General features: G+C 44.3%; 1 protein-coding gene across 3 annotated transcripts in view; it reads left to right on the plus strand.

Moving 5' to 3' along the window:
* LOC143793224 (uncharacterized) overlaps nucleotides 1-14,511 on the plus strand; it is a 420,556-nt gene that overhangs the window by 126,941 nt on the left and 279,104 nt on the right. For all 3 annotated transcript variants that reach the window (XM_077280004.1, XM_077280005.1, XM_077280006.1), the window contains exons 5-6: nucleotides 4,891-4,986; nucleotides 5,071-5,162. In XM_077280004.1, coding sequence (XP_077136119.1) covers nucleotides 4,891-4,986; nucleotides 5,071-5,162 — 188 coding nt within the window. The remainder of the gene's footprint in view (nucleotides 1-4,890; nucleotides 4,987-5,070; nucleotides 5,163-14,511) is intronic.

Here is a 14,511-nt window from a genome sequence, read left to right on the forward strand (position 1 = left end):
TGCCCCCATATGATCTGCCCATTCTGCCCTATCTGTCCCATGATCCTGCCCCATCTGTCCCATGATCCTGCCCCATCTGTCCCATGATCCTGCCCCATCAGTCCTATGATCCTGCCCCATCATTCCCCTGATCCTGCCCCATCTGTCCCATTTTCCTGACCATCTGTCCCATGATCCAACTGCTCCATCTGTCTCCATCATATCCATCCTGCCCCATGATCCTGCACCATGATCCTGCCCCATCTGTCTCCATCCTGCCCTATCTCCATCCTGCCCCATATTCCTGCCCCATTTGTCTCCATCCTGCCCCGTGTCTCACATCCTGCCCCCGTGTCTCACATTCTGCCCCTGTGTCTCACATTCTGCCCCCTGTGTCTCATGTCCTGCCCCCTGTGTCTCATGTCCTGCCCCCTGTGTCTCACATCCTGCCCTCGTGTCTCACATTCTGCCCCCTGTATCTCACATCCTGCCTCGTGTCTCACATCCTGCCCCGTGTCTCACATCCTGACCCCATGTCTCACATCCTGCCCCCTGTGTCTTACATTCTGCCCCCTGTGTCTCACATCCTATCCCCCTATGTCTCACATTCTGCCCCCTGTGTCTCACATTCTACCCCCTGTGTCTCAAATACTGCCCCCTGCACCTCCATCCTGCCCCCTGTGTTGTTTCCATTCCTGACCCTGTCTTCATCCTGTCCCCATGTCTCCATCCTGTCCCTGTGTCTCCATCCTGCCCCCGTGTCTCCATTCTGCCCCGGGCTTGCTGCATTCAATTAAAAAAAAAAAAAAAATTCTCCTTACCTGGCCGCGGTCTAGTGCCGATGTCCATCCCAGGAATTTCATCGCGGACTCGCTGGTGAATGACATTGTCGTCATACGCCGGCAACGTGCGTGCTGATGTCAGCTGCCAGCCTCCGATTGGCTGGCGGCTTTAACTACTGCTGCACAGGCCCACAAGGCAATAGAGTAACTGAACCTGCATCTCGGACGCAGGTTCAGTTACTGTACCGTCAGAAGCCTGCCGATGGGGCCAGGGCCCGATGGGCAGATGAGACAGGGCCCAATGCAGTCCCCCTCTGCCCACCAGGCCCCATACGCCAGTCAGGGCAGTAAGGCCCTGATGGCGGCCCTGAGTGGCATTACTGTGATTGGCTGGCACTATTACATCATAATGGGTTCTAAAAAATCAGGAGCTGCCACGCTCAGCACATTGACACCACTGCACAGCTCATGGAGGGAGAGAGTATTTGCCCAGTGCTTTGTGTGCACAGTTGAACTAGAGTCCTCTAGCATTGATACTGGTGCTGATTCTGAACCCTCATACTTACTGTCCTTTTTAAATGCTAATCTTGTGCTTTGCTGTTTGTATCAAATACATTCTACATTTAGCCTAGGGAGAGATAGCTCTAGGAGCAGGGAGAGTGGCAGGATACTGCTTCAAGACAGGGCTCAGAGTTTTGCAGTTGGTTGCTAAATATATATCTGCTGCATGTGATCACATTCTTTTTTTTGGAGGCAAAAAAATTGACTATATTGTCATCCATAGAGTACTACATGCTTTGTGCTACATTACTGTGGTATATAACACTCCAAAACGCATTCAAAAAATGTTTCTGGATTCAATTTGTCATCCACAGAGTATTATGTCCTTTGTGTTAAATTTTGGTGGTGTATAACACTCCTAAAAAGCGTTCAAAAATCTTTTTCGATTTAATTAGTCATGCATAGAGTATTACGTGCTTTGTGGTACATTATAGTGCTATAGAACACTCCAAAAAAGCATTCAAAAATTGTTGTTGATTATTTTGTCATCCATACATTTTTACATGCTTTGTGTTACATTACGGTGGTATTAAACTCCAAAAAAAACACTTTAACTGCTGCAGGTGACCAATTTTTTTAAAATTAATTATAAACTTGGTTTCAAAAGACCTAGCAATTAGAAAATTTGTAAAGCATGTGGTGAGGGACGGGGAAGTGAAAGCTCTGATGATGGTGCAGGCAGACGCTGAAGATGTGGGGCAGGTGTGACTATGCTTATTGCTGGAGCACAAGAAACCCACCCATCCACAACACATAGGTTCCTGTCCCCTTTGTAGGGAGGCACAGTATACCACTTCTGAAGACACCACATGTTGGAACCGGTGGTCAGTTGAATAGCAGATAATGCTTCCAGGAGGCTTGGCAGCACTTCCCAGTCTTTCACATGGTGCAGTGTCAACAGACAATAGTCTGAATCACTTCATCCTCACCCTGATCCTCCTTCCTCCCACCATGCTGAGTCTCAGGAGATGAGTGATCCCACACTAGGACACCCCAAGGAGCTCTTTACAACATAATTTCTTGATTGTGACCTATCACCCTGCATGGTCCAAAAGGGCCAGGATTAGATGGTGTTTAGTGATGCACAACAGAGCCGCAAGAAGATGATGGTGGAGAACTGCAAATTTTGTCTAATGATGAAGATAATTATGATACACATTTGGCAATAAGTAAGGTTGTTGTTAAGTTACTAGTCAGGACTCAGGAGGACTAGGGTGAGATGGTGTAAGACGAGGTAGTCAGCAACCCTACCTGAGAGGCTGGCATGTGAGGGGAAGGGATTAGCAGCATGGAAACAGAAAGGTAGGCGACTTTTCCGCAGAGCACCGACACTCTGTAATTTTTCCGTCAAAGAGATAGGTGTTCCCCAGTCTGAGAGCTTTTTATAAAAGAGAGTTCTGACAAACAATGGTCATTTGCAACCTGTGCTATGACAAGATCAGCAGAGGCATTACCGGTTAGAGCCTATCCACCACCAGCCTGATCAGGCACATGTCATCTAAGCACCAGACGTGTGGGTCCGAACACCTGAGTCCACGATTGGTGCTAACACTGCCTCTTCCATTGTGCTAGGTGGTTCCCAATACCCTGTCCATGATACTGGTGCAAGTTCTCCTGATGCCAAGAATTGCTGGCCCTACTTCTGCCAGGGTTCCTGCCACCTCCTACATCAGTTCCTGAATCCCCTCCTGCTCCTCCTTATATTCCTTTTCTGATGTGTTATCTCAGAGCCCGTCGTCCAGATCACCCCCCTTTCGCCCCATTCAAAATAAATCAATAAAAAAAAAATCAAACCTACACATATTTGGTATCGCCGCGTACAGAATCGCCCGATCTTTCAAGAAAAAAAAGCATTAACCTGATCGCTAAACAGCGTAGTGAGAAAAAATTCGAAACGCCAGAATTACGTTTTTTTGGTCGCCACTATATTGCATTAAAATGCAATAACGGGCGACCAAAGAACGTATCTGCACCAAAATGGTATCATTAAAAACGCCAGCTCGGCACGCAAAAAATAAGCCCTCAACCGACCCCAGATCATGAAAAATGGAGACGCTACGGGTATCTTAAAATGGCGCAATTTTTTTTTTTTTTTTTTTTTTTTAGCAAAGTTTGGAATTTTTTTTCACCACTTAGATAAAAAAGAACCTAGTCATGTTAAGTGTCTATGAACTCGTACTGACCTGGAGAAACATAATGGCAGGTGAGTTTTTAGTGAACCTAGCAAAAAAGCCAAACAAAAAACAAGTGTGGGACTGCACTTTTTTTTTGCAATTTCACCGCACTTGGAATTTTTTTCCCGTTTTCTAGTACACGACATGCTAAAACCAATGATGTTGTTCAAAACTGCAACTCGTCCCGCAAAAAACATCATCCAATGTGTCTCAAAGCTGGATACCTGGCATGAGCTGTCCCTCTCTGCCTTGGAGGCATTTGTGCTGAGCTGCCACTAGTGTCCTGTCTGAGCGGGTTTTTAGTGCCGCCGGGGGGGGTCATAATAGACAAGAGCTTTAGTCTATCAACAGAGAGTGCTGGTAGGCTCACTCTGATAAAAATGAATAAAGCCTGAATTCTCCCCCACTTTTCCACACAACCAGATAACAACAGCACAGGTGTTTTTAATGTTCAATATTTGAATGAGGTCCTCCCATTGTTGCCATCAAAGGTGTATGGATGACCCTCCTTATAATATTTTTTCTGGCTTTGCACTTTGTGCAAAGACTTTATGAGTATAGGAATACATCAACTACTCTTTGTTAATGTTTTTATGAGGCACCCCAGTGTAGGGGTACTACAATTACACTTTATTCACAATATTTGAATGAGGTACTACAGTTCAAGGGTGTTTGCATGACCCTACTTGTAATTTTTGGCAGGCTTTGCACTTAAAGCATAGCCTTTATCAGCTTAGGAGTACCACTACATGACAATTTGAACAGACTGTGTGTGAGGCCCTCCTTTTTTAGCTAACATGGAGTGTATCAGAGTCCCTCTTCCATCCATCACATTTTTGGCAGTTCTCACTTGCTTCATAAATTACACTGAAATTTACACATTTTTTAATAAAAATTTCAATTTTGGTTTTCTTAAACTATATATAGTGTATATATATATATATATATATATATATATATTTTTTTTTAAATCATTTTAAAATTTTGGCTTATATACAAGTACTTGTGCAGGAATGAATGTTTAACATTTTTTTCCCTGTAAACTACAACCTCTCATTGATTTTGAATGTTTTATTGTCGGTCCATAAAGTGTGACACCCTTGTTCTCAGCAGCATTTGGGAGTCAGAGATGCTTCCAGGGGTCTTCCACATGTTGTTCTCCTTCCATTCAGCACTTTTTCCATCCACTTCAACATTTTCACTGCTTCCCAGACCTCCTTGTAGGGTCTGCCAGAAAAATGCTTGGATAGCGCATTGACTCCCATTATATTCGTTACTCGAAACGGGCATCCGAGCACTAGGTATTGCTTGGTTCGAGTAAAGAGCATCCAAGTATTTTTCTGCTCACTCATCCCTGTACAGTACTCCTAAATATGTCTTTTTTTTTACTATAGGTTAAAGATTTTATTAGAACTTATAAAAATACAAAGGAAAAATTTAAAGCAATAATGGAGTCCATCTGTATTGAGCTGATGCCGGTTGACACTCATGTAAGTGTTAAGACAATATTTAAAATAGATAATATTATTTTTTTTAACTGTAAATACAAATTACTTTTTTTCTCTTGTGCACAGGTAATAGAGCAATCCCAAAATATGTTTTTGAGTTTGCCAGGTTATTTCAAAGTAGGTGGAAGAATTGAGACTCAACCATATATACTGGCACAGTAAGTACCGTATAGTAACTGGGCTAATTTCAGTTAGAATAGAGATACCTTAGGATTATGGCTGCAAAACAGTATTGTCAGCACTAGTGTTGAGCATTCCGATACCGCAAGTATCGGGTATCGGCCGATACTTGCGGGTATCGGAATTCCGATACCGAGATCCGATACTTTTGTGGTATCGGGTATCGGTATCGAAACAACATTAATGTGTAAAATAAAGAATTAAAATAAAAAATAGGGATATACTCACCTCTCCGACGCAGCCTGGACCTCACCGAGGGAACCGGCAGCGTTGTTTGCTTAAAATGCGCGCTTTTCCTTCCTTCCGTGACGTCACGGCTTCTGATTGGTCGCGTGCCGCCCATGTGGCCGCGACGCGACCAATCACAGCAAACCGTGACGTAATTTTCAGGTCCTTCTAGGCATTCAGTATTTTAAAATTACGTTCCGGCTTTGTGATTGGTCGCGTCGCGGTCACATGGGCGACGCGACCAATCACAAGCCGTGACGTCACGGGAGGCAGGAGACGCGCGCATTTTAAAATGCGCGCGTCTCCTGCCTCCCGTGACGTCACAGCTTCTGATTGGTCGCGTCGCCCATGTGACCGCGACGCGACCAATCACAAAGCCGGAACGTAATTTTAAAATACTGAATGCCTAGAAGGACCTGAAAATTACGTCACGGCTTGCTGTGATTGGTCGCGTCGCGGCCACATGGGCGGCACGCGACCAATCAGAAGCCGTGACGTCACGGAAGGAAGGAAAAGCGCGCATTTTAAGCAAACAACGCTGCCGGTTCCCTCGGAGAGGTGAGTATAGCAATATTTTTTATTTTAATTCTTTATTTTACACATTAATATGGTTCCCAGGGCCTGAAGGAGAGTTTCCTCTCCTTCAGACCCTGGGAACCATCAGGATAGCGTCCGATACTTGAGTCCCATTGACTTGTATTGGTATCGGGTATCGGTATCGGATTAGATCCGATACTTTGCCGGTATCGGCCGATACTTTCCGATACCGATACTTTCAAGTATCGGACGGTATCGCTCAACACTAGTCAGCACCTGTCGCTCTGCAAAGATGATGATGTCACATTAAGCCTACAGAAGTAGGGCATGGGATTCCTGTAGATAGGAGGAGGCTTGCAGAAACTCTGGCCCTGCGACAATAAAGTGTTTGCTGGGCCAGGGTCCTTCTAATCTTTTTACTCAACTTTATTTAGGATAAATGCACAGTGGGAGCAAATGCAGGGTTTTATAACAGCAACATTGTGTACAAGTTTTTAAGAGTGATAAACTGGGATGTTTTTGCAGATTTTACCCTTTGTAATGAAAGCAATGTCTGCTGTGGATGTAGGTATCATATTTTCACTACTGGAGGTCATGTTTTCTTTAATAAATGGTTGCATGCCTCATGAAATATTAATTTCAGAGCATCTTTTCTTAGAACTCTAAATTATGTTCCTCTGAAATGTATGAATAAATTGACAACAAGGTGTTAACATATGGAGGTGTGTCCCTACATACTGACAATTTCCAATCAGTGATGACAAATCTAAATTGTACAGGGGCACATCTATTTGACAAGGGGAATAAAAAAAACCATTATTTGTAGGAGGTATAACAGATTCAGGTTCTGGAAGCTTAACACACATCAGGCATACTGTATGTTCAGCAGGCTGGATACAACCGCTGAAAGGTTTGTCTTCATGAGATAACCCCAGTAAACTATTTGTAGAGAAGTTAATTTCATGTAATTACAGCCACATTAACATTAAGGCTGTGTGCACACGGTGCGTTTTTGATGCATTTTCACTGCATTTTTTCCACTCGGAAATGGGCCAAAAATGCAATGGAATCCTTATGCAAGCTAATTCAATGACAATCCTAAAGTGTTGTGCACATGATCAGTAAGGGAATGTGCGCACGTTGCGGATTAGCCTTAGGGTATGTGTCCACGTTCAGGCTTGCTTCAGGCTTTGGTCAGGATTTTATGCAGGTAAAATCCTGACCAAAACTGCACCTGAGGTCACTGGCAGGTCACCTGCGGTGTACCTGCGTGTTTTGCTCATTGTAGCAACATGCTGCGTTTTGAAAAAACGCACCACGCATGCGTTTTCGCGGCAAAAACGCATGCATTTTAACGCATACTGGAGTCGGGATTTCATGAAATCCCCTCCACTATGCTGTAACATCTGGACGCTGCGTTTTTGACGCTGCGGAAAAACGCAGCGTCAAAAACGCAGCGTTTCCTGAACGTGGAAACATACCCTTAGGAATTTCTGCTGCAGATTCTTCCCTCTCTTGCCAGAAAACGCAAGTGCTGTTTTATTGCGTTTTTGATGCGTTTTTCATGCGTTTTTTCCAAGCGGATTTGTATGCATTTTTGAAAGCTAAATAAAGATCTTCTATTGACAAAAAAAAAAAAAGATTTGTGATGTCATTTCTTGTCCAACCTCCTCTTTTACATTTGTCCAACCCACACTCCATTACACACAGATAGACAGACAGAAAGATAGAAAGAATGAGATAGATAGATAGATAGATAGATAGATAGATAGATAGATAGATAGATAGATAGATAGATAGAAGGAGTGAGGTCGGCGTCACACTAGAGAGTTTTACGGATTTATGAGAGGCGCAAAAACAACGCATTGCACACGGACCAATGATTCTCTATGGGGCAGCTCCTATCTGCCGTATATTTCGCAGCCGCATTTTATGGGCGTAGAAAATCGCAGCATGCTGCGTTTGTCAGCGTATTGCACAAAAATTCCGCCAATGAAAGTCTTACCAACCTTGCCAACGGATTACATACAGAACATGTTTTGGGAACATTTCTGCGTATTGCGCCCTTAAAAAACGGACCGTATTTTCCTACGCCAAGTGTGACGCCGGCCTGAGATAGATAGATAGAAGGAATGAGATGGATAGATGTAGATAGATATATGGATAGTTCGGCTACTTTCACACATCAGTTTGTTTCCGTCAGGCAGGATCCGGCAAATTTTTGAAAATACGGATCTGTTGCAAATAGTGAAAAACTGATGCAACTGATCCGTTTTTTTTATATAAAAGAGAGAGCGAACAGAAGATGTGCATTATTTGAATGGAAACATGCATGAAAAAACGGATTCGGAGGCCGGATTCATCATGTAACATCTCAGTTTCATACGTTTTTCACCGGATCCGTTGCTGCGCGTTTTTTTGCCAAACAGAAAAAACGTTCCTCTGTGTGTGTTTTCAGTCCGGCGGAAACAGCTTTTTTGACGGATCCAGCAAAAAACGGATGAAACATGTGGCGATCAGGCGCAATCCGGCGCTAATACAACTCTATGAGAAAAAAGAGGATCCAGCAGAAAAAAAAACTGATAGTTTTTTTTCAAAACTCGCCGGATTGTGCCTGACGGCAAAAACCTGATGTGTGAAATTAGCCAGATATATGTATAGAAACATCTATGTACTGTATCTATAGATATACAGTATCTATAGATAAGTATCACAAAAGCAGGCAGCACTCCATATTCTTTGAAAAAATGTGCATGTGTTTATTAAGCCCACATCTCCATGCAACGTTTCGACTCTAACTGAGCCTTTCTCAAGCAGTGAACAATCCTTTGTACAGCGTGTATATAGGGAATTACCCCTACCATCCTCTGAGTATAGCCAATCAGTGAACATTATAAATTTACAAGTAATTACAAACAATCATAAAGTGTATTAGTGCCAGCAGTGTACTATTAAAAACAAGGATCAAAGTCCTTACTACAATCATTGTCTGTTAATACATTCAGCTAAGTATAAGATTTGTGCTGTTCCAATTTTTTTCTATTATTATATCTATAGATAGATATATTCATAGATAGGCCGATGTTGATTAATGAACATAAAGAAAAAAATGGTGTGGGCTCCCGCGCAATTTTTTGCACCAGAGGGGGAAAGCCGACAGCCGGGGGCCAATATTTGTAGCCTGGGAAGGGGGTAATACCCATGGCCTTTTCCTAGGCTATGAATATCAGCCCGCAGCTGTCTGCGTAGCCTTTACTGGCTATTAAAATAGGGGGACCCCCCAAAAAAATGATGTGGGGTCCCCTATATTTTATAGCCAGAAAGGCTACGCAGACAGCTGCGGGCTGATATTCATAGCCTAGGAAGGGGCCATGGATATTGGCCCCCCTCGGCTACAAATCCACAAGTCCACAGCCGCCCCAGAAATGGCGCATCTGTCAATAAGACGTCTATCCATTATTAATCCTAGAGTAGTGAAGGAGTTAAAAAAATAAATAAAGACACAGCCAGAAAAAAGTATTTCATTATTCTTAATTTCACCATACTTACCATACTTGAGCACCTGCAAAAAACATAAAATAATAAACCGTAGACTCCCTGTCCGACGCAGTCCAATTAATAACGAGTGTCCCACGATGATCTCCCCTATAGAATAGTGACATCAGGTGATGTCACCGCTCTATAGGACCTCCAGTGACACACTGACAGGAGACAATGGCTCCTGCAGTGCATCACTGAGAGGTTACCTTAGTTCAGGGTCTCACTTTATGCCATTGCTGCGTGGGAACTTTCTCACACAGCAGTGCCAAAAGTGAGACTAGGGACTATTTTTTACAGTGGCGGAGGAATACATTGTGGAAGGATACCTCCCTCCCATCACTGTATTCCTGGAGCCCCTAGAGAGCGGTCGCATCAGCTGATGCTGCTGCTCTCCACAGGAGATCGTCGTGGGACGCTCGTGGATTTCTGCGGATCAGGGAGTATATTGTTTGTTATTTTAATATTTTTTACAGATGACACTGGCTTCGGGGAATAAAGTGACAAGTGATGGTGAGTATGTACTCTATGTTATATGTACTATATGTCTGTTTGTACGTATTGTATGTCTATATGTATGTATGTTATATGTTGTACAGTATGATCTGTCATATGTTGTATGTACTGTCATATGTTGTATGTTCTGTCATATGTTGTATGTTGTATGTACTGTCATATGTTGTATGTTGTATGTACTGTCATATGTTGTATGTTGAATGTACTGTCATATGTTGTATGTTGTATGTTCTGTCATATGTTTTATGTTCTGCCATATATTGTATGTTCTGTCATATGTTGTATGTTGTATGTACTGTCATATGTTGTATGTTCTGTCATATGTTGTATGTTGTATGTTCTGTCATATGTTGTATGTTCTGCCATATATTGTATGTTCTGTCATATGTTGCATGTTGTATGTACTGTCATATGTTGTATGTACTGTCATATGTTGTATGTTCTGTCATATGTTGTATGTACTGTCATATGTTGTATGTTGTATGTACTGTCATATGTTGTATGTTCTGTCATATGTTGTATGTTGTATGTACTGTCATATGTTGTATGTTCTGTCATATGTTGTATGTTGTATGTACTTGCAGCGCCCCATAGTCCTGGTCGTTGCAGTAATGTCGTTCTTCCACCAGGGGGAGTGATATTACTTCTGAAGGCAATAAAGGAGATCTCTTTACCAGGTATCATAAACCACACAACACACTTCACACTCCAGGCCGCCAGGGGGAGCTACGCTCCTATCTATTAGGGCACTCCTCACAATTAGGTAAAACTGGTGGTCTGGATAGGAAGTTAGAGTCAGAACCCGACGGAGTTTGGCAAAAGCTGGCTGGCGTGAGCTCCAGCCAGATCCAGACTGCGGTCTGAGGAGGACGAGGGTCAACGGAGCTGCGCCTGCCCCACGTGCGGCAGCATCCTAAGAGAGAGACATTAGAAGAGAAGTGTATTGTAGAGAGTGAGAAAAGAAGTCATAGCAAAAAGGAGAGGAAACCAGAAGGAGTTATGCCCTGTGAAAGGCTGCCTCCTTCTGAGGCGCAGGAATCCCGGTAGCCAGCATACCGAGGGAGTAAGGATCTCTATGCTTTACTTCAGAGACTGGCAGGACAGTTAATTCCACGTTAGCTGCCCGACCTTATACCCAGGAGGCACGGTGGCAACTTGTGGGGGCCGGGGCGTGGTAGAGTCCCTGTAAAAAGCCTCAGGCCATCAGTCATACGGGTGTTGTCCTATCCTATCCATCAGGGGGACAGAGAGAAAGAGACTTAACATCCAGAATAGTTGTGAGGACCTTACCGAGAAGCTCAGCAGGGAGGTACTACAACACCCAGGCGCTAGAGGAAGGCTACCGATTTCCACCTGGATAAGGGGACTCTGGATTTGCCTTCAGACCGGCCGGACTCTGCCTACCCTGTGGTCTGTACCCTGGACTGTGGACACTGAAGCCTTCAGTAAAGGTAAAGAGACTGCAACCTTGTATCCTCGTTATTTACTGCGCCTCACACCATCCACCATGTTACATACTGGGAGCAGCGTCGGTCACCCTGACCGAATACCACAGGTAGCGTCACAAACACTATCCCTTTAAAGACCTTTCCCTTATTTCATAAAGGACGGTCCCCTAGGGCCACGGACCGGGTCAGCCACCGTGACATCCCCCGCCGAGAGAACCGAAGGACCCGGTACCGAGTATCCCATTGCCCTACTGGGGGGGCGCTCCATACTGTCATATGTTGTATGTTCTGTCATATGTTGTATGTTGTATGTACTGTCATATATTATACGTTGTATGTACTGTCATATGTTGTATGTATTGTCATATGTTGTATGTTCTCTCATATGTTGTATGTACTGTCATATGTTATATGTTGTATGTACTGTCATATGTTGTATGTTGTATGTACTGTCATATGTTGTATGTTCTGACATATGTCGTATGTTGTATGTTCTGTTGTATGTTCGTGTTTTTTTTTTGTTTTTTTTTACATTCAACACATTAGCCGGATGATGGGACTACTACTGTCCCATCATTGGCTAATGTGTCACTCACTGTCACTGTAGCAGGCATAGCCCGATGGGACTCCCGACAGCCCGACAGCCCCACAATCCCCGCAGACCCTCGTGATTGCCGCAGACACACAAACACCCGCACACAGACACGCACATCTTCCCCGCACACACACAGTCTCTGCCCACACACACACACACTCTCCGCCCACACTCCGCCCACACACTCTTCCCCCCTCCCGATCTGCAGCGTTTCTCACAGCAAAACCGCAGATCTTTTTTAGATCTGCGGTTTTGCTGCGGATGTGCAAGTCAATGGGTGCAGAAGCGCTGCAGATCCGTACAAATAAATGACATTCTCCTTCTTTTAACCCGCAACGTTTTCAGTGCCGAGTTTTCCGCACCATTAGCACAGCATTTTTACTTTTTTCCGTTGATTTACATTGTACTGTAAATCACTTGCGGATGTGCAGCGTTTCTGCATGGTAAAAAACGCTGCGGATCCGCAGGAAATCCCCAACGTGTGCACATGGCCTAAATGTCCCTTGAGTATTTGCAGTGCCTTATTTTCTGCAACGTGTCAATTCTTTGTGCGTTTCTGCAGCGTTTTTCACCCACTGACTTTAATTGAGTCAGTCAAATCCACAGCAAAAATGCAGGTATATAAATGTTTGCAGATTTGATGAGGATTTGTTGAGTTTCTGTTTGCTTTTTTACCGGCTTCCCATGGAATTTCCCACACTGTCATCTGTGTGACAGCATGGGAAAAACCGGCACAGAGGTTCTTATCGGCAGTAACGCTGTGGAGTCATGCTGTCAGATGTCAGTGTGACCCCGCACAGTTGTGACTCACAGCGGTGAGCTGCAGTAAAAAGCTTACCACAGGTCAGCTGATGATGGCTGATGAGACTACTGCTCCCATCGATCAGACTACTGCTATGTCTGCTGCCACTACTGCTATGTCTGCTGCCGCTGATGGGAGGTGTAGTCTAATCAACCGACGTCTGTGCTCACAGTTAAAAAAAAAAGAAAAATAATTACATACATATTCAAATAAAAATAAAAAATATATGCTGATCTAACACCAAATCACCGATGACCTCGCCTCCTAGAAAAAATAATAAGCACCATATCCTCACCTGTCCACCATAGTCCATGTAATCCTGATTGTCCCTGGCTGCCGGCGATACACTGACAGGAGGTAATCTCTTCCGCAATATATCACTGAGCTGCCATGAGAGAGTTCGCAGGAGTTCATCAGTTGATCAGCTCCGGTGCTCTCACTTACAGCACCGCAGCGTGGGAACTTTCTCTCGGCAGCTCAATGATACACTGCGGGAGCGATTATCTCCTGTCAGTGTATTGCCGACTGTCTTTGAGAACAGTCACATCAGATCTCAAAGTCATCAGGCACATTATGGATTATCTTCTCTGTGGACAGGTGAGGAATATTCTGGTTTATTATTTTATTTTTGTTGTAGGAGACGTCGGCATCAGTGGATTAGGTGTTTGGTGAGTATGATTTAATTAAGATTCAGTAAAGGAGTCTGTGTCATTATTTCAAATAAAGGACTTTATTCTGGGTGTGTGTTTTTTATACAATATCACTATGGGGTTACTAATGGATAGGGGGCCAATATAAATGGCTCCTTCCTAGGACATTAATATCAGCCCGCAGTTGTGTGCCTAGCCTTTGCTGGTTAGATTTGGTAACACCACAGATAACCGGTTGTTACAGTGATGTTGCCTTCCCTTCGGGGAGGGTGATATCACGCTTGGAGGCAAGGTAGATTCTGTCTATCAGGTAAGGCACTCACATTCAACACATCTGAATCAAGGCCAGGAGGGGGAGCTCAGGACCTGGATTCAGGGGAGCTCCCTTAGACTTTATGTATCCTGGTCTGGAGGAGGAGTCAGTCAGTCTGAGAGAGGAGAGGAGTAGGACATCTGGAACAGACAGAGGCCAGCAGCCGCGTTGGAGCTGCAGCCTCTGGAAAGAGTGAGAATTTGAAGGAGTTGAATAGTGGAGGAGCTTAGAGGAAAGGAGCACAGAGGAAGAAGCTCAGGAGGGGAACAGTGGAAGGACACACTCAGAGCTAGAGCACAGAAGCCGGGTACCAGAAGCCCAAGATCGTGTTGTTCTCCAGGACGTGCTACAGAACCGGAGGGCATAGGACTGTATGCCAATTGCCCACATCAAGTCTGGGGTGAAGCAGTAAACTGAGATCCCGGGTCATGATAGAGACCCTATAAGCAGGCTTGCACTGCCTATCGTACAGACATCTGCCTTAGGACAGGAGAGAGGGAACTTTGCAACCAAGCTTCAAGCGGCAGGGCCCTCGCCAACTAAAGTAGCAGAAGTAGGAAAGGCTTACGGACCTCACCTGGGAGAGGGATCTCTTATTGCCTCCAAGCCAGCCGGACCACAGCTACCCTGCACTTTGTACCCTGGACTGACTGCTATCATCAGTAAACCAGATAAAGACTGCAAACCTGTGTCCTCATTCT

The sequence above is a fragment of the Ranitomeya variabilis genome, chromosome 1 (genome assembly GCF_051348905.1).
Source record: "Ranitomeya variabilis isolate aRanVar5 chromosome 1, aRanVar5.hap1, whole genome shotgun sequence".
Lineage (NCBI taxonomy): Eukaryota > Metazoa > Chordata > Amphibia > Anura > Dendrobatidae > Ranitomeya > Ranitomeya variabilis.